The sequence below is a fragment of the Miniopterus schreibersii genome, assembly GCF_964146895.1.
Source record: "Miniopterus schreibersii genome assembly, chromosome: 2".
NCBI classification, from domain to species: domain Eukaryota; kingdom Metazoa; phylum Chordata; class Mammalia; order Chiroptera; family Miniopteridae; genus Miniopterus; species Miniopterus schreibersii.
In genome coordinates, this window is record NC_138102.1 from 170,366,196 (window position 1) to 170,386,361 (window position 20,166).

The following is a 20,166-nucleotide window of genomic DNA, read 5'->3' on the forward strand; positions in this document are numbered from 1 at the left end:
CTATAGCATTTATAACTCTTCAATATTCTCTATAATGTACTTCTCTATTTTGCTATTTTCTTTCTGTTTCCACTAGAATAAGTTCCGTAAGAATGAAAATTCTTGTTTGCTTTGTTCTCTGCCATATAGCCCTTGAGTTTGAAGCTGTGCCTGGCACTAATAGCTGCTCAGTAAAGATTTGTTTAATGAAGCTGAAGAGGTGCAAAGGACTAGGTGAAGTAGAGCCTTATTAGGCTGTGGGAAGGAGTTTACATTTTATTAGACTGTATTTACATCTCATCATAGAAGTCCCTGAAAGGGACAGTCCAGCAGCAGCAGCTACAGCAGAAGGGGTCAGGGAGGGCTGTATTTGGGGCAATAGGTTAGCTCAAGGAGTGGGAAGGGAGTGACAGAGAGAAGAGGATCTTGGGCCTTTTATAAAAGAATTTTCTGCTGTTTAAAAATGTTTCACTTTCAGATATTTTACAATTTTAGCACTCAAGTATCTGTTAGAAATTAAATTTTAAAAATACTACAGGGAAAGTTAGTTCTGAAAAGCTTCACCAGGGAAGTTTAAATTGCATTAATTATGAGTCGGGTGGAAAAATGTGCCATTGGAAAAGCAGCCTATATTTTAAATATGTTTCAGCTTACATAATGGAAGATATATTTAGACCTGTAAACTTACAGAATATCAGAAAATTATGTTCTAATTGCTCTACATAATTTGCCTAATGCTCTTCCAGCTGTGCTGTACAAAAATATGAAAAATTATATAGCTGCTTTTTTCCCCCGAAAGCCTCTGCTAGCTTTTATTTGTAGCATCCTTTTGTATCTCTTTTCTGCTTTTGACAAATGAGAAGTAAGATAAACATTTGAAGTGAGCCAAATTTTTGGCTATAAATACCTAAGTTGTATTTGTTTTCATCTTTCCTTTTTAAGATAACCTGCCGAAATTTTATTGGGAAGCAACTCAAGATTAATCCTCCAATCACTAAACTGACAGATACTGGAAACGGCACAGATTTCCTGAAAAATCTCATCCTTTCAGGTCAGAACCAGTTTCAGCTCTTTTAGAGCGAGGTCGGCTGTTGTGTTCTGCTTGTCAGATCTTCCATAATTAAAATGTTTGCGAAATCTCTTTTGCATGTTTATTTGACAGAAAATATTCCATTTGATATTTACCATCTTATGTTGCTATCAGTGTCACTTAAGGGTAATTAAAACCCATGTTTATTAATGTTTAAATTAAAGAGAAGAAATAAATCTTCACTAAAATGAGAAAGGAGATGGGTGGGAAAACAAAGATGGGAAAGACTGTTCCAAGCTGTTTTCCCTGTTCTTCTCTCTCTTGGGAACTCTTCATGTTGACCTTTTGCTGTTCGCTGTTTTGACACCCGTAACTTCCATTTCCGTAATCAGAATAGATTGTTCTTCTGTTGGCTTTACCATGGTGAAGTTGTATGTCTTTTAACTAGAGCTCAGAGGAAGATTTGGGAATGCCACGGCTCCTTTGCTTTCAGCTGATGAACCCTCTCAGAGTATTTTGGCAGCAGCTTGTAGGAATGAAGCAGTAGAAAAAGATGGAAATGGAAATAAGGCCTCTCTCCATTGTACTTTTCATGCATCTGCTTCTGGTATAGGAAAGAAATTCAAGTCTTCTCTTTGAGGTGTTAGGATTCTTTCATCTATTTATCTGTGGGTTTCTGCATGTATGTGCGTGTATGCAGAATAGTTCCCCTTATCCTTGGATACGTTCCAAGACCTCCAGAGGATGGCTGAAACTGGGAGTAGTACCGAACCCTATAAATATATTATGTTTTTTTCATATACATACATGCCTATGATAAAGTTTAATTTATAAATTAGGCACAGTAAAAGATTCACAACAATAAAAATAAAACAGTTATAACAATATACTGTAATAAAAGTTATGTGAATATGGTCTCTCTGTCTCTCTCTGATAACCAATCAGATAACTGAGACCACTAATAAGCTACTAATGAGCAGGTTGTGTATACGGCACGGATACGCCGGACAAAGGGATGATTCATGTCCTGAGTGGGAAGGAGCGGGATAATGTGAGATTTCATCACCGTTCTGTGGCGTGCCATTTAAAACGAATGAATTGTTTATTCTGGAATTTTCCATTTAATATTTTCAGATCATGGTTGACTGTGGGTAACTGAAATTATGGAAAGTGAAACCATGGATAAGGGGGATCTGCTGAAATCATTCACTCATTCATTTATGCAGATCATATCCTCCATACTACAGCAGATTCTTGAATAATGCCATTTCGTTCAACATCATTTCATTACAACATTGATGAGTTATATATAAATTGTGGTGGCTCTTAATGCTGATACTTGAAAGTGACACATGTCACTTCTCATGATTCATTGGCTAAATCACATGGCCACACCTCACTTCAAAAGGAGTAGGGAAGTGTGACGCTGCTCTGTACCCTGAGGATGAAGAGCCACAGACTAGATGAGGAGCCCTAAGGTCTGTCCCAGGAGGAAACAGGAAGAACGGTGTCTGAAAGAGATTGGGTTGTGGCCTGACAGGCGGGAGGTACAGCAGACGAGAGTGGTATAAACAAGGCCAAGCAAGGGCGAGGGACCGAGCAAGACGAAGCCATCAACAGTCAGAGAGGTCACATAACATGAGGAGAGACTGTTGTATTTGGGAAGTCATTGTCACTGGTCTCTTTGCTATGACACCCTCATCTTAGGGCCTTGCTGCAGCAGTTTCCCTTCCTGACATGCTCTTCCCCCATCCAGATGTCTGTCTGATAGCCCCTCACCTACGTTAAGTCTTTGTGTACGTCCCATCTTTTCAGTGAGGCTCACCCTGACCACTGTATTTAAAACTGCTCCCAGCTGCTTCCGCTCGCTTCTCTGCTTCCCCATACTCTGCTAAACATTTTCTTTTTTTCTGAAGCACATACCAGCCACCTGTCACCTACTGTATAATTCAGTTTTTCGTTGTATTTCTTGATTACTAGTCTGTCTAAACTCTGTGAGAATAAGGACCATTGCTTTTTTCATTGTTATAATCCAGATGCCTTCATCGTGTCTGATACATAGTAGAAACTCAGTATCTATTTGTTGAATGAATGACTGTGACCTTAATAAGAGTAGCTTCAAAGAAATGGTGGAGAGGGTAGGGGAAGTATTTTGAGTGGGGTGGGTGGGTGCAGAGGTGGTGAGCTGTGCCTGCAGCGTCATTGAATAGAGAGTTGTCTTTCAGAGAGCTTAGCAGTGACAAGAACGACAGTGGCAGCAGCTAGAAGGAAGTGCGGGGCTCAGGAGGGCTTTGCTTGGTGTGTCTGTTTTAAATAGGAGCGTATTTCTATCTTAAATGGAAAGAGCCAGTAGGGAGGGTGAGCTTAGAGACAGGGGAGATATTTGGTATGGCAAGGAGCTTGAGGAGAAATAGGCAGAGACTGGGATGCAGGGGAATTGGCCTCGGACAGGAGGGTGAAACCCCCAGGGCAGGGGGAGGAGGAGAGAGTAGGTTCAATGTGGGAAAGCTGGTGGGGGGAGGAAGGAGTGGGAGGCATTCTCACTGGGGACTGAGGATTTTCTTAATGAAGTCGGGGGTCGAAGGCATAGCCAAGGTTGATGGGACAGGAGATTTCAGAATGTGGAAGAGTGGGCTGGCCACTAGGGGAGATCGAAGGGAAGATAGGAGGCTGCAGAGCAGTGTACAGGGTCCAGCTGAGTGAGGTTGGTGACCATGTAGGTTTTACTGTCCATGGTAAACCAAATTATCCCTCACATTCAGTAAACAGTGGGAGGCCCTGTGTGGTCAATCCACAGGTGTGACTAGTTCCCGTCGAAGAGTGTGATTCTTCCTGGGTGTGTTCCAGTAAAATTCTAGACCTGTGTGACCAGTAGGTGATTATTGGTGATGGGTGCATCATGTCAGAAAAGCACTGTGCTTGCCTGTTGGTAAAGTTGCACGTGGAAAGTCAAGATGGTGGGTGGTGGGACAGACAGGAAGGCCGGTGGGATCAGGCTGCAGTGATCCTTTGAGTTGAATCTCAGTGGTGGTGGACCTATAAGCCAGTTTTAGCAATAGCTAGAGCAGGAATATTTGAATGGATAAAAATCTAAAAAGTATTATAGTGGCAATAATAATTAACTGGGCCAGGCACTATAGTTAGCACTTTACAACCATTAGCTGCTTTCATTTTTATAATCTTAGGAGTAGGTATTTTTATGTTTACATTGTAGATAGAGAATGAAATGTTACTAGTAAGTCCTGGAACTGTGATTCAAACCCTGGGAAGATTGTTTAGCCCATAAATGCTCCACTGGGCTACCAGGCCTGGTCATGATCTATGCCCTCTAGGTTAGACTCTCTTCTGATCTTACAGCACTCAAGAAAGTATATGCGAGATATCAGTGGTCATGGGAAGACAGATACTTTCTTCTGACTCACTGTGACAGTATGGTAATTTTTACATGGTCCTGCATACTGATTACAGGTTTCACATTGAGTCATTATCATGAAAAGCTTGGCATCCAGCTTATAGCCCTTTAAAAGACTCTAGGACCTCTTGGAGCAATGTTTTGGCACACTTGGAGCACACTTTTGGGCTTATTTGTCAGATTTTTAGGATGCTGAATTATTTTCAGTGTACTGAACTCAGATCATTAACATGTTTATACTCATGGTGGGTGTTATGTTTGTCACCATGACCTGTTTGCAATTCTTTTAAAAGACCACGCATATTCTTGATGTTTTCCACACCAAATTGCTTCTTTAGAACATCATAGATTTTCTTTTGGCATAATGGCATTTGTGACTAACGTTTGATATATTTCATTCTTCAGAGCAGATGTTGTAATGCTCCAGTGCCTAGGAACATTTGGTGATCTCATTATTTAAAAGCATTCCATTCTCCCTCTAACTATTTAATAATGCATATGTAATTTGGTACGGTCTCTGTAGGATTTGGAGACATGAGAATACCTCACTTTATAGATTACTTTTTGTATGGATGAGTAACTCGCTAGCTTGTCAAGCTTCAGAGGGGAGACAACTCTGTGGCTGTGTATTTTATTGTCACTGTTTTTGCATTCTGTCTGGAATCTCCTTCCTGAGTCTTGACCTTATTGGTTTTAAGTTTTCCGATAGGGTTATTCAGTCTTCAGGTGTGTTGGAATTTTCAACCCTTTGGCGGGTGTGTTTTATTACTGCATCTGGGCATTTGAACTGATACGACCCAATGTGCAGAAAGCAGCCCACATTTCGAATCGCTCCCTGGGAGTTTTCGTTGGCGGACCCATATTCCAGGAGCCACTGGCATTTTAGTTTCAGCGACTCCACTGGTACAATGGAAGACAATAATTCCCTTCTTTTTTCTTCCTTTCCTCCTCCTGCCGCTCCTCCTTCTCTTCTCACCAATTTCAAACTGTTGTGGCTTTGAAATGGCTTCTTGAATGATCCATGGGAGTTTCCAGACAGGACCCCCCTTGAGATAGATGTCAGGATAAGGCGTCTGAAGCTGATGCTTCCTCATTGCTTTCCATCATTTATCTCATGTAGACAGCCACAAACCACCAGACAGAGCCCCAGTTAGACCCCAAGGAAAAGGTACCGTAGGGCTTGAAAAAAGGAAAATCAGACAACAAAATAAAGTTTAGAAAAAAAGGAATGACTTACGAGCAGATAACTGATAAAAGTAGCAGGAGGGTAATTTTATTCTGACTCCCTATTTTAAAGATGGCAAACTCCTTCCCCTCCTCCTGTCCCTCTCGTCACCGACTTGCCTTTGTGATTTCTACTGTGGAATATAAGCTCCATGAGAGCAGGGAGCATGTCTCCTCAGTGCCTCGCATGGTGTCTAGTACTGGTAAGTGTTAACATATATGGTAAGAATGTATGACTGACAGTAGAACATAGGCCTCCATCTACTGAGTGCTTACTCCATGGCAGGCACTATGCTGGACACTTTACACACAGTTTAAAATAATGACCGTAGGAGGTAACTAATATTCATCCCACTTTTTTTCTTTTCCATCCCTCTTTTGACAGATATTTGAAACCAAGGCCTAGAGAAAGTAACTGACTCTCAAAATATTAATATGCGAGGGCTTCTAGCTCCCTTGTTTTTCTTTGCTGGCTTCTTTCCCTGATCTAACTCTCTGAGGAGAAACAGATAAAATCCGAGCTCATGAATTCTTGCAAGAAAAACAGAGCAGAAATCTATAAACTTCAGGGTGTTGTACATAAGGGTGGCTGTGGGAGGGCTGGGGACATGCCTTGTCAGGATCATGTAAGACAGTGCACGATTAGGGGAGAGTGGACTTGAGGGAGCACGATGGCGGGGACAGGACAGAGTGCCACCTTGCAAACAGGTCATGGTGACTTGCACAAGACCCACTATACTTAACATGTTAGTGATCTCAGTTCAGTACACTGAAAAAAATTCAGCATCCTAAAACTTTTCAAACAAGCCCAAAAGTATGGCCTAAACATTGCTCCAAGAGGTCCTAGAGTCTTTTAAAGGCCTATAAGCTGGATGCCAAGCTTTTCATGATAATGAACTCAATGTGAAATCTATAATTAGTATGTAGGACCATGTAAAAATTACCATACTGTCTCAATAAGTCAGAAGAAAGTATCTGTCTTCCCATGACCATTGATATCTAGCTATAAGGTTGAGTGCTATAAGGTTAGAGGACAGTCTAACGTGAAAGGGCACAAATGATTATCAGGCCTGGTAGCTCAGTGGCGCACTTATCTGCATGCCTGGTGTGAGAAGGAGGCAGGGAGAAGAGTAAGACAAAAGGTCAGAGCAGTCATGGAGCCAGCTCATCTCAGGCCTTACAAGGCACTCTTGGGGCTTTGGTGTTTGCTGTAGGCAATGGGAAGCTAACCGAGGGTCTTGGGCAAAGGTGTGACCTGAGAAGACTAAAGTTTTAAAAAGAATCCTCTGGTTGCTGTGTTGAGAGTGGCAAGGGTGGAAGCAGGGAGACTGGTTATCAGGATGATTGCAGTAATTTCACAGGAGATAGTAAGGTCTTGGAACATAGTGGAAGTGGCAGTGGAGGCTGCAGCTGGTGAGAGGTGGTGGCACTCTGGATGTTTTCTGAAGGGGGAGCCTGTGGGATTTGCTATGAATTTGATTTGGAGTATGAGAGAAGTCAAGGACGGTTCCAGCTTTGGGCCTGAGCAGCTATGGAAATGAAACCATCCTTTAGTGAGATAGGGAAATACTATGGAAGGAGCTGGTTTCCGGGGAAAGATTAGGAAGTCAGTTGGGGACTTGTTAAATTTGACATGTCTGTTGAATGCACAGCAGAGTAGATCATTGGATAGATGAGCCTGGACTTCAGAAAAGTTGGGGCCAGAGATATAAATTTGGGAGACACTAGCATATAGATGATGGTTAAAGCCATGAGACTAGATGAAATTATCAAGGGGGTGGGTATAAATTAAGAAGAAAGGAGAGGCAACCTAAGGATAGAGCCCTGCGGTTTTCCAGTATTAAGAGGTTGGGCTGATGAGGCTGGATTAGCAGAGGGGACCAAGAAGGACATGCCAGTGAGGTTGGAAGAGGACCTGTGAGCCAAGTGCAGGAAGTATTTCAAAGAGGAGGGAATTATTAACTGAGTCACGTGCTGCTGAAAACTAAAGGGAGGTAGAGTCTAAAAGTTGAACATCACATTTAGCCACATGAAGATCCTTGGGGTGGAATGATTGGGGGGGGGGGTGTCTGATTTAAGTGGGTTCAAGAGAGAATGGGAAACAATGAATATAGAACTTTTTGAGGTGTTTTACTGTAAAAAAGGAGCAGAGAAATAGGATGGTACCTTGAGGGGAAAGTAGGGTCAAGAGAAAGGTTCTTCAGTCAGCATAGCACTCTCCAGGTTCCTCCATGGTGCCTCAAAGGCTAAGAGATCATTAGTTTCCACATATAAGTGAAATCATGTGATACTTGTCTTCCTCTGACTCGCAATTTTTAATGTTTTTTTAAAGATGGGAGAAAAACAGCAAAATGTGTTGCTGGGAAAGATTCAGCAGAGGGAAAAATTGATGATTTGGAGAAAAGAGAACAGCTGGAGAGATGCTGTTGAGGTGTAGATGGGCTGGGGGCTGGGTGGATGTGCTGGTGGGGTTTGTGGGAATTCCTTTTTGATTGTATTGGATGTTTTCAAGTGAGGTAAGAAGCAAGGCCATTGGCCCTGAACGGATGGGGAATAGGTAACTCCCACCCCCTTTTAGCCAAGTAACTACTCTTCCTGTTGCTTCAACAATGGAAAGTTCCGTTTCCCTCCCTTGTTTCCTTTGCTACTACCTTAGTCAAGTTCAGATCACACATTGTTGTCAGCCTCTCAGCCAGCAACCTCCTGAAGGTCTGCTGTGCATGTAAGCGTGGGCTAAATCTTCCTACAACACCACTTCCTGTCAGGGTCCTGCTCAGAACCCTGGCTCAGCTTCCCAGTAAAAATGACCAGGACCACTTACTCAGCGAGTGCCTCGGGCCCCCGGCAAGCCCATGTTTGTTCAGCAGGACTGGCCGTGTCACCGCACTGCTGCTGCCATGCCTCTCCTGGCACACACTAGGCCTGCGACCCGAGGGAGGCTACCCGACTCCTCTCTGTGCCTCCTCTTCCTCTTCTGTAAAGCGAGGACACAGCAGTACCTACCTTCCTCTTACAGGTGTTTTTAGGGTTCGATGAGACTGCCGCTGTAAATTACTTAGAAGAGGCCCTGGTTTGTGTAAGTGCTGGCCATCCTCAGCTATTCTTATGCTAATAATCTAAAACTCCTTCTATCTTTCTTCCTAAGTCGTCCCCACCCTCCTAAGACACAGCTGATCTGCCTTCTCTCCCGCAGTCTTTCGAGCTCTCTTTCCTCCCTGTGCCCATCTCTCTCCTGTGCTCTCCTCATCTTAGCCTGTAAGCAGACACTCCCTGCCGATGCGACTTTAAGATGCCCATGACAGATGCTTCATCTCTTCAGCTAGACAGTAGACTCTCAAGGGCAAAGGTGTTGCCTCAACCTCCTGTAGCTGCATCCCTCAAAGTCACTGTACTATAAACACCCCAGCTTTTGCAGGGGGTATTCAACCTGTTCAGTTTGTGAAGAAGTCAGTTCCTTTGTTTCTCCAGCTGAAGCCCACATTTCCTGTTTTCTGTGTGCCCGCTTCATGTTAATTTTTTGCAGCCTGATTCTTGGATGGTTACTTCCTCTCCAGAGACCTCGTAGCAACTTTTTTCCCAGCCATTTTTTCTGGACTCTCTGTTAGTTTCATGCCCACTTATGGCCCCATCTCTTTTCCTCCACATCCTCCAACGTGAGAAACAGTCTCTTCCTTCTCTTAAGGGAGCATTTGCCCATCTCCAAGCTTTTTTGTTTCTTCCTTTTGTCTCTTCCCCAAGGTACCCCTGCTTTGAAGAGGCTGCTGAGAAGGAGGAGATTATTTTAGCTTTTATGGTCAGCAGAAAAAAGTAGGAGGCTTCATGAGGAAAATTGGCAAGATCTAAAGGTTTTTGCATTTCATAAGAGTCAAAAGTTTTCTGTTTGTTTTTTGTTTGTTTTTTAAAGAACTTTCAAATATACCAAGAAAAAAATATCTGAATGTTGAAATACCTGCTACATACCCAGGGGCCTTTGAATTTAGTAGCCTTAGTTTGGGACCAAGAAATTCTCTGAACTAAGAGTCTCTTGCTACTTACTAGTTGGCTTCCTGCAGCATTTCATCCCCAGTGTTACTCTTCCTTCCTTTCAGAATATAGCCGAGCCAGAGGACTCGTCTGTGTGCCCGTGGATGTGACAGACACTCTGAGATGTTTTAGAGAGACTTTGGAAAAATCCAGATATCATAGCAGATCAATCCGACACAGCAGAAAGTTGCTTTCATTGCTTCTTGCACAGACACAAGGTAAAAATACTTGCTCTGTATCCCTTTAGTTTTTATTTAGGTGGGGATGCTCCCCTGCAGACCTACCACATCCTGCCACAGGTGCTTCCTTTCCCCACTTCTGAGCCCACTCACTGCTGCCTTTCACTTTCTTCTTGCCTGGTGGATCACATCATCCCTCACTCTATTCCAACCAAGGCTCTGTCTCACTCATGTGCTTTTATGCTTCCCGTGAAACTACCATTCTCCTTGTGTAAAGTAGATACAAAAGCAGTATTTGGTAATTTTTCAGTTCTGTACATCTGTGCTCTTACCATTTTCTTTGCAAGTATGGTGCTGTAGCCTTGTTTAATTTTCATGAGCAGATGAATTGATTCATACTGAATTAACTAGAACCTTTTACCAAAACACTACTTTATCAGTGTCAAAGAAATGGATGCTTTTTAATATAAGAATCAATAAGATTTCTTGTTAATACCACAGATTTTTATCTTTAGAGATTATTTTGGCTTAAAACAAGATGTTTACTATCATTAGTTACATTATGTTCATTTGTTTTCCTCCCTTCTCAACATCTATCGATTTGTGAACATAATGAAAGCAGGGCTTTGAGTAAGTGGTAACCTCAAAGAAGAGCATAGTCAAATTTATCTATATTTAGGTTATTTAAAATTTTTTTAAATCCTAATTTATGTTTATGACTCTTGCTATTCAAATTTATCGGAATAATAAAGAATAAACTTAAAATAATTACATTTTAAAGTTATTTAAAAATAGATTTAAACTTATATCTAAGATGCTGATATCCACTGAACTTATGTTTTAGAAATCTGACCAGTTTTTTTATAACAACTGACCAAAGTTTTATGTATGTATGTATATATGTATGTATGTGTATATGTCTGTATGTATACATGTATGTATGTATTTGTTGTTGCTGCCCCCTGCAAAAAGCTATGATATGTACCCACAGTTTTTGGTTGTGTTGTCCACAGACTCACATTACATTAAAAGAGCTCTCCATATCATGTTTAAAGTTTTTTCACTTATGGCACATTGACAATGATTAAGGGCATGAATAAAAAAGGAAGTAAAATTCCTAGGCATGGTTTACATGAACTCACTCTAAATCTCACCTGGTACCAAAATGTTATTTTGAAATACTGAAATATGAATCTAATATTCATTTGAAATATAGTGTTGGGGGAGAACTCTGTGGATACCCTGGATCACCAGAAAGACAGATAAGGGTGCCCTAAAGTAAATTTAGCCCGAAACGTTGCTGGAGTAAAAAAAAAAAAGGTGTTCCACTTTAAGCACATCATGAGAAGGCAGCGTTCTTTGGAAAATACACTAATGCTGGGAAAAGTAGAGGAAGCAGGAAAAGAGGATCTGAGATGGATTGACTCCATAAAAGAAGCCATAGGCACCTGGCTGGGCGTGGCTCAGTGGTTGAGCTTCGACCGATGATCCAGGAGATCGCTGTTTGATTCCTGGTCAGGGCACATGCCCAGATTGTGGGCTTGATCCCCAGTGGGGGGCGTGCAGGAGGCAGCCAGTCAATGACTCTCTCATCATTAATGTTTTTCTCTCTCTCTCTCTTTCTCCCTTCCTCTCTCTGAAATCAATAAAGATATATTTTTTAAAAAAGCCATAGGCATGAGTGTGCAGGAGCTAAGCAGGACAACTGAGGACAGGACACTGTGGACATCACTCACTCACAGGGTCACCAGGGGCCATGCAACTCAACAGTATGGAACACATACACCAAAATATTCCCAGCAGCTTATCCCAGTCCTCAGGCTGTAGACTTCAAAATCCCCAATTGCTTCTCTCTCTCTGCATCTTTTGACCACTTTCCCTAGAATATTTTCCCCTTTTTTTTGGTACTCCGATCATAAAAAGAGACAGCTTTTTCCCGTTTTTCCCCCTCAGGCCAGAGCTACCTATGTGTTGCTTTTATCCCAGAGGCCTCCGCCCCAGAGGCAAACTAACATCTTACTGTTGGAAGCTGTTAGAGAAGGGCAAGGCCAAATGGTGTAACTTCCACCAATTCCCACCGAGAAGCAAAGCATTATTTAGCATTTATATACCTGCGGACAGACTGTGAAGTAGCTGGAGTATAGAGCCCATCCCCACAGCCCTGTGCACTCAGAAATGATTCTGGATACTAAGTTTAAGGAGCCAAAGTTCCTCAACCTGCACATAAGTCTCAGCTACATAAAAATCTTTCCTTTCTCCCCCCTTCCCATTTCTACTACCTTTATCTTCACCGTCAACTTCCCTTCTTCTTTCCATTTTAAATTTCTTTTCAATTGTCCCCCATGCATAGGAGACAAAGGAGTTAACAATTCAAAATTCTCTACTGGGAAGGTGGAGTTCTGCCTGGGGACAGAAGAGATGCACATGCCAACGCCCCCCGACCTTTCTCAGGAGCACTTCCGCGTCTTCAGTTCAGTGGAGAAGAGCAAACTCCCCTACTCACAACTCGGCCTCGTAATTTCTTCATATTACAAAACTATTGGTGAGATTTCCTCATTATGTATATATTTTCAGTATGTTCCACCCACATGACTCTTGGGTTACATTTGGACTTGACATGTTCTTTTTAAAAATAGGATGAAAGAGCTTGCAATAAAATCTGTTCCTCATACCATTGCGGGCAGTGACAGCAGGGTCGAGTTGATGTGTCCAGCACCTCCTGTTACCCTCTTCCCCCAGCCTGGCTGTCACACTGGGGGATCTTAGGCCACCCTCCTGTCCAACCCCCTTTAACTGTGTCTGTGAGCCGCTTGTTGAGTTGTGGCCACTGTCGAGTTCTTTTGCTCTGCCTTAGCTGATTTCACTTTCTTTGTCTTTCCAATTGGTTGGGCTTTTAGGAATTCAGCAGTATGTACTCAACCCACATTGTAAACCCAACATCTCCCTTTTTTTATAGCAGACATTTTGTAATTGCCTCCTCTACTCTCTCCAGTAAAGTTTATATTTAATGTATTCTTCCTACATGTATTATTTCCCCCCCAAAATCAACGCGAAGCTCTAAATATAAAATAAGGGATAAGTAAAGTCGCTTTATAATAGAAGGATCTATTGTTGGGAGGGAAGTGCTCAAGCAGCGGAAGGTGCATTTAAATAATCAGATGCTCATATCCTGTGTGTAGGTTCACCACGGTGTCACAGCTGCGAACACAGAGCGGTTCCTTTGTTATACTGGTGACACATAGCTTCAGCACTGTTAATTTTGGTTACATAATTTTGTAAAATAGGAAATAAATCTAGGTAAAGTTCTGAACAAAACAGTATTACAGTGTGTGGTTGCATTTCTGGCAAATTCAGAGCATTTTGAAAACATGCAAATATACCCTTTTTACATATGGAATGAAGCTAGACGTTAGACTCAGGCAATTGCAAACAAGTTTCTCACCTTTTTCTTCACTGTAGGGGAGGGTTCTGTGTGTTACAGGCCATCCAGTGTCTCTGGTCTTCACCTACGACGTACCAGATGTCCCATTGTGACAACTAACGAAACCCTTCCTAAGATTTCTAAACTACCCCTAGGGGGCAGTACAGCCCTCATTAGAAACCATTGCCGTGTCGGTTGGGTATTTTAGCTACACATCCTTGAATGCATGCATTCATTCATCAGAACCCCCTCAATCCCTACCCCCACCTCCCAGTTCAAGTGATATTAAAGATTTGCTTTTTTTGCATTTGGGTAAGAGGAAGAATCGGATGTGCTGTAATCTTGTCACGTCCCTGCTCAAGGCTCCCGTCTGCTATAGACTAACATCCACATTTTCCCACAGAGGCATCTAGGAACCTCTGTAACGTTCCCACTCCTTCCTTCCTTCACCACCCCCCAAGGAAAACCATACTGTAGCCACACATGTCATTTCCACATCCTCCCAACCCAGTCTCCCTTGCACACCTCTTCTGCATTCTCCTCTCAACCATTTCTACCCTCCTGACTCTTATTTCACTTTCTCCATGTTTCTCACCTGTTGTTAGACTTAATCTCCCACTCCACTGCATTCAAAGAGAACATCGTTTACTCTCTGCATACATGTCATTTGAAGGCACTACTAGCTTGCATTTGGCTTCTGCACACAGTTAAGGAAAAATACAGTTGAAAATATTCCTGCAAATATAAAGGAAGTATTTTTCTGGAACTGATATTTGTTCTTTTACTTGATTAAAATACAGAGGTTCTCCAAACCAGCAATCAGAGAAGTCTTAATGTCCAGGCATTGCATCAGCTTGGAAATCTTTTCGTCTTCGCAGGAAAGAAAAGGTAGATTTTTTTTTTAGGGGTCTACAGAACAAGGGAAAATTTTGTTTGAAAAAAAATTTTTTAATTGTAAAAAATATTGCCTCATAATTTCTAGTTCTTCAATGATATTACGTTGCTACATTTTTTTCTTCAAGTGCTACCCGAGAGAAATGGTTATGCAGACATAATACACGGTGGGATCGATTTTAATTAAAATGTTTCTTCAGTGTACTCACCTTCCCTTTTGGGAAGATTTAATGATACAGGTCTGGGAGAATGCTGCTGCTCAATGCTCTGTTCCTGTCCTAGGGCTGCTTTTAAATGTTGGTGTCAAGCTCTTGATGAGATATTCAGGAAGCAAGACGTGCTGCATACGTGGAAAGAGTTGGGCCCCTCGCTCAGCTGTGCCCCCGATGGCGGTTCACCTGCGCGTTCCAAAGACTACAGTGAGGAATTCCTGTCAAGAGTTGGCATTTGGGGATGTTCGCAAGGGGCGGTCATATCGGCAAAGATAGCGCAGTGAGTGTGATGCTGGTGATCGGCCCTGTATCAGGTAGCTTCCCTTTGTGGGGAAGCTCAGTAACCCGGGGTAACCTCATCGCAAAGTCTTTTTTAATTGTTTTTGTGATGTAAGGTAACACGTTCATAGGTTTTAGGAATTAGGATGTGGGGACTGTTACCAGCCTGTCACACATATATGAAAGTCTATCACAATGCCTTATACCTAGTTAGCACTCACAGATATCTTAACTATTTGATTAATGTGAGACATTTAAAAAGCATGGAGGGAATGGTGCTCGCCTCAGCAGCACATGTACTGAAACTGGGACCCTGATGAGAAGAGAAGCAGGCCCCGAGCAAGGACAAGGGGCACATTCGTGAAGCATTCCGTACTTAAAAATAAAAGCATGGAGGGTAGAGGCACAGGTTTCCTTCACTACAGTACATTTATTGCTTAACTATAGGGTGTGGTCTGGTGGGCAAAAACCTGCATGGTATTTTGAGCTGTAGAGCAAATTTAAAAAAATAAAACTAGTTAATGATCACATTGTTTTCCGAAAATTAACATCCTTGAGCAGGGGAAGTAAATTACCTAGTTCAAAAGTATTAACCAGTAAAGACTTTTTAAAAATTTGTTAAGTTTGATTGTCTTGCACTCCTGGGAAAGAATACACCACACACACACACACACAACCCCCACAAAGTCTGAGCTCATGACAGTAGAGCTTGACAGCAGCGAATAGAAAGGTTGAGAAAGGTTCACAGCTTGAAAAAGAACTGCTGTAGCATTCCGGCCACTGGGCACCTCAGCTACTCCGAGCCCCTGAACTTGCTGTCTACTGATATTCAGCCAACGGGAAGTCATTTCCCGATTACGCAGCGGAAAGTCTGACTTCCACAGGATGTACGAAACTACAGGGGCCTTGGCTGGTCTCAGAGATTCCCTGACTAGAAGGAACTGTTCCCCACCACTCAGAAGGGCAAACACCATGTTCGAGAATCCATGTGGAGAAGCTGAACTCAGACGTTAATCAACATAGTTAATATGGTGAAGCCAACTGGCTTCATCTAAATAAGACGTAGAAGAAGGTCATGTGGTTTATAGCTGCAGATGTGAATTTTGAGACCCACAGGAAAAGAAACCCAAACTCTTCTATTAGACTTAACATGAGACAGCAGTAAATTCAGAGGCATTACCTTAATCTTTGGTGGAGGGATTTAATAGATAGTGTCAGTGTGTCCATAGAATACCCCAGAAAACACAGTTTCAGTCTTTCAGAAGGAATTATCTAGCCATACTCATTAAAAACTTCAAAAGTGTGTACCCCCTTTTCCCAAAAACTCCACTTCTAGGGATTTATCCAGCAGAATTAATAGGACAAGCGCTAAAAAATGTAGGTACAACAATGTTTACCTCAGCATTGGAAAATATCAAAATGGCAATGAATATTTTTACATTATGGTTAAAAATATCAAAGTTCTCTAAAGCAATGATGTAGCTCATTATGTCCATGAACAGAACATTTGTTTATAAAGTAATATGTACTGCATAATTCTAGTCAAAATGTATGTGTGTATAACTAGCAAAAAGTCTAGAAGTTGGAATTGGCCATAAGGTTGCCACTAACCATGTTTAGGTGGTAGGATTATAGGTGATTTTTTGTTTCTCAGTATTGTAGGTCTTATAGGAGTATGTAGCACTTTTAGAATAATAAAGACTATTTTAATTTTGGAAAGTCTGTGAGTATTAGAGACAGATTTATATAAAAACAGTTTTGAAAAACTGTCTGTGGATCAGTTTCTTTTTCTTTACACTTATTTAGATTTACTAAGGTATTGGACGTCGAGAAGAGATCCAGCAGTTGCATTTTGTCTGCAATACTCTTCCAGGTAACACTTGATATCCATCTTTCTATAGTAGCACGACCATCCACTCAGCAAAAAGAAAGGGCAGGAGTCTGTCATATTCATAAAGCATCCAGGCAGGAAAAGAGCATGACCGTTGATAAAGTATCATAAGCCCACCTTCCCTCCTCTGGCTGGACCCCGAGCAGCACTTTCCCCTGTAGTATCCAGCAGGGTCCATTTCTCCTTGAGGTAACAGAAGGAGGAGTTTTACAGATAAGGAAACTGAGTCTCCTGTCTGTGGTAAGATCACATTGCTAGTGAGCAGCAAAGTTGGTCTGTTTGACTCCACATGGTTGCCTTAGGTGACCTCATCTCTGAGTAAAGTTTTGCTCAATTGCACGGTATAAAGTATGCTATGTAATGAAAGCAAAAAATAGGTTGAAGGCTACAGAAGTATGTAGAGTGTGTGCAGTTCTTAGGATTTGGGTTTGACTTGACTGAAGAAGAAAGGAGCTTTTATCTGAAATACAAGACATTTTCAGATTCAGGAATGTCACCGGGGCCTTTGCAATGTACTGAAGGCTCTGTTTACTTTGAAGTATGGACACCCTTGTTCTGTGTATCAGAAGAGTCTGATATCTTATGAAAGCTGTATGGATAAGCTCTTTGGGAAAGGTTTCTCTGAATGTAAGGCCAGACTTTTCAATTTCCTTCTGTTCCGCTCACCTCTTGCCTGAGCTTCAGAGGGAAGAGGGGGAAGAGCAAGGGTGTAAAGGGAGCGATAAGCTGATTCTGACTCCGCATAGCACATCCTTTATGAACAACACTCCTTGTTCTTGAAAACAATGCAGTTTATGTTTTAGAAAATAAGTACAGTTGACCCTTAAACAACCAGAGGGTTGGGGGTGTGCTGACTCCACATAGTCGAAAATGTGCTTGTAACTTCACTTCCCCCAAATTTAGTTGCCCCTCAGTATCCATGGAGGATCGATTCCAGAATCCCCCACAGGTAGTAAAATCTATGGATGTGTAAGTCCCTATATAAAATCCAGTCAACCCTCTGCATCAGCAGACTCCCAACTGCAGATTGAAGACAGCACAGATACTTATCGAAAAAAATCTGTGTATAAGTGGACTCATGCAGTTCAAACCTGTGTTCTTTAAGGGTCAACTGTAATTTAAAAACGTATGTCACTTTTTGCTTAATGTGGACATATTTCTTAGTAATAGTACACCTAAAATACAAATTAGGTGGTGGAATTTATTTTTAAAGACTTCTTAATTTTTTTTTATGATTTTAAAGCACATTTTGTAAAACTAAAAATGTAAACAACTGCCTAGCATTTTAGAATAGATACCTTATAACTTTGATGAGCAATCTGATGAAAATTCTTTCCTATATTTACATTAAAATAATATTAAATGCATTTATCATCAAGAAATTTCAGTTTTTAAAGATAACATAAGAAGCACTCCTAAATGTAAAGTTTGGTTTTGTGTATTTATCTTGTTTCCCAACGTCTAGTACAACGTTCTCCATATAAATTACTTAAGAAATATTGGTCAAATAAGTCACCTTTTCAATTACTTTGGTTAAAATTCAGAATTACCTCTACTTGATTTAGACTTCTGAAATAAGTTGTGTCCTCTACATAGAGGTTGATAGAGTAAAAAGAACACAGTTTTCTGAATTAAATAGATAGGACTTTGAATCTTCTTTCTGCCGCCATCAGCTGTGTGACCTCAGATAAGCTGTGTGAGCCTCAGTTTTGCCATGTGTGCGATAATAACCCTGCTAGGGGTTGGTTAAACAGGATGAAGTGAGGGAGTGTAACAAATTTACCAATCGTTCCCAACACAAATCTCTCTCTCAGCAAATAACATAATATAATGATAGTTTCTTCTGAAAATAATAAGTATCCAATTACCGTGGAATTTAAAAGGCACATCCTGAGTGATAAAAACATTTGGAACCTATTACGGTGATCATATTAATGATAAGTGCTGTTTAGTACAGGGTGGAGTGTGTCAGGCACGCGCTAAGCACTTTAGGAAGTCATATATGTACTTGTCTTTCTTTGTCATTGTTGCAGATGCAGTTTATAGCTCTTTATTTCACCTTTCTTCACTCTCAGGGTTTGCTGAGAACCACACTCCCACATCCCAAAGCTGAGCGTTGCTATGCGCAGTATGAAATCACTCAGCTTCTCCCAGGCATCGAGCTCTTCTCGGATGTACACCGCGCTGACATCTGCTCTGTAGTGGCCAGTCTGTATTATGTGATACGCGAACTGCACTTTGCTAAGCAAAATATAATAGTAAGTAATTGATAACATCAACAATTCTTAATTCACTGCGGGTTTTTTGCCCCACTTACCTTATACTTTTCAAAGTTTGTTAATGTTTGGTCAGTTCTTGTTTAACGTTTAAACTCTATATTCAAGATTTTTATCTGTACTTCAAATTAAAATATATTAAGATTCTTTGACGTCACTGTTTTCATTGCATTTTGGATTAGAAAACAATGTCTATTTGATTTTCTTCTTTTACTCTGTTTTACCATTTTTTCTTAAGACATTTGGTGAAACTGATTGGGAAGGCTCACTGGTCTCAAACAGAGGAATCTAGTGCACACGGAACTCAGTGCATTGTCAGGCAGATCATACCAGTGCCAGAACTATGAGACTATTTATTTATTGAGATAAATTTATCCTTGCGTCTCTTGTCTTTTCTTGGATGAGGGTGTATCTTAAGTAAACAGCATATTCTAACTGTGAAATAAAAGACAGACATTTCTTAATATCCTAGGAAATTAAAAAATTCCAATAAAACTTTTTCCCTTTGGGGAAATGAACCACTGCCTGTATATATTATATATTATATAGTATATATCATAAATTTGTAGTTGATTGCATTTTTAAAACAAGTTAGTATGCTCTAGCTGTTGGTCATTTTATACTTTTCTCCTTTGTTTTATTTTTCCTATTTTTCTCCTGTATGCTATTTCTTCTACTTTTGTATCTCTTCTTTCGCCATTTGCTTCTTAATATCTATTCTGTATCCCTTTCCGCTTTTTCCCTTTCTTTCATAATTTTCATACCTACCTTTTTTTTTCATATATTGTTTTCTATTCTCTTGTTCTAAATTCACTCTCTCTCCTTATATTGAAAAGATTTATTTTTCCCTGATATGAGCTGTTAAATTATAAAGCCATGTGTTAAAGTGGAGAGGTTGATAAATGCTTTTAACAGTTGGCAGATTTGGCAAGAAATTGTTTATTAGAAAAAAATAACAAAGTGGTGCGCCTCTCATTGTTAAGGGGATTCATTTCTGGGTTTAGAAAGCAGTTCTATCCCCTGGGTGACCTTTAGCTGCCTACCCATATTTATATATAATACATATCACTGCACTGAAAAAGAAATGAGACTTTTTTTCTGTCTGAAGCTTAAGAAATTGAGAACATTTTTCTGAATAATTGAACAATTGGCAACAATAAAATGTTGCGTGTTTATTTCTCACTAAAGAAGAGAAAATCTCAAAGGTAATAGTCAACTCATTGTTTTGTGCTGCATTAATTGTAGAAAAAAGGTATTGTGTTGTTTTTATTGCATAATTGTGGAAAAATGTATTGTATAATGTTTGAAATATTTAGGATCAGTTCTAATTCTTTTTAAAGCTGTTG

General features: G+C 40.8%; 1 protein-coding gene across 1 annotated transcript in view; it reads left to right on the forward strand.

The window, feature by feature from the left end:
- Positions 1-20,166, forward strand: part of CFAP54 (cilia and flagella associated protein 54) — a 215,331-nt gene that overhangs the window by 105,109 nt on the left and 90,056 nt on the right. The window contains exons 39-45 of the mRNA XM_081128376.1: positions 922-1,030; positions 9,734-9,886; positions 12,198-12,389; positions 14,069-14,156; positions 14,445-14,654; positions 16,460-16,526; positions 18,620-18,802. Coding sequence (XP_080984502.1) covers positions 922-1,030; positions 9,734-9,886; positions 12,198-12,389; positions 14,069-14,156; positions 14,445-14,654; positions 16,460-16,526; positions 18,620-18,802 — 1,002 coding nt within the window. The remainder of the gene's footprint in view (positions 1-921; positions 1,031-9,733; positions 9,887-12,197; positions 12,390-14,068; positions 14,157-14,444; positions 14,655-16,459; positions 16,527-18,619; positions 18,803-20,166) is intronic.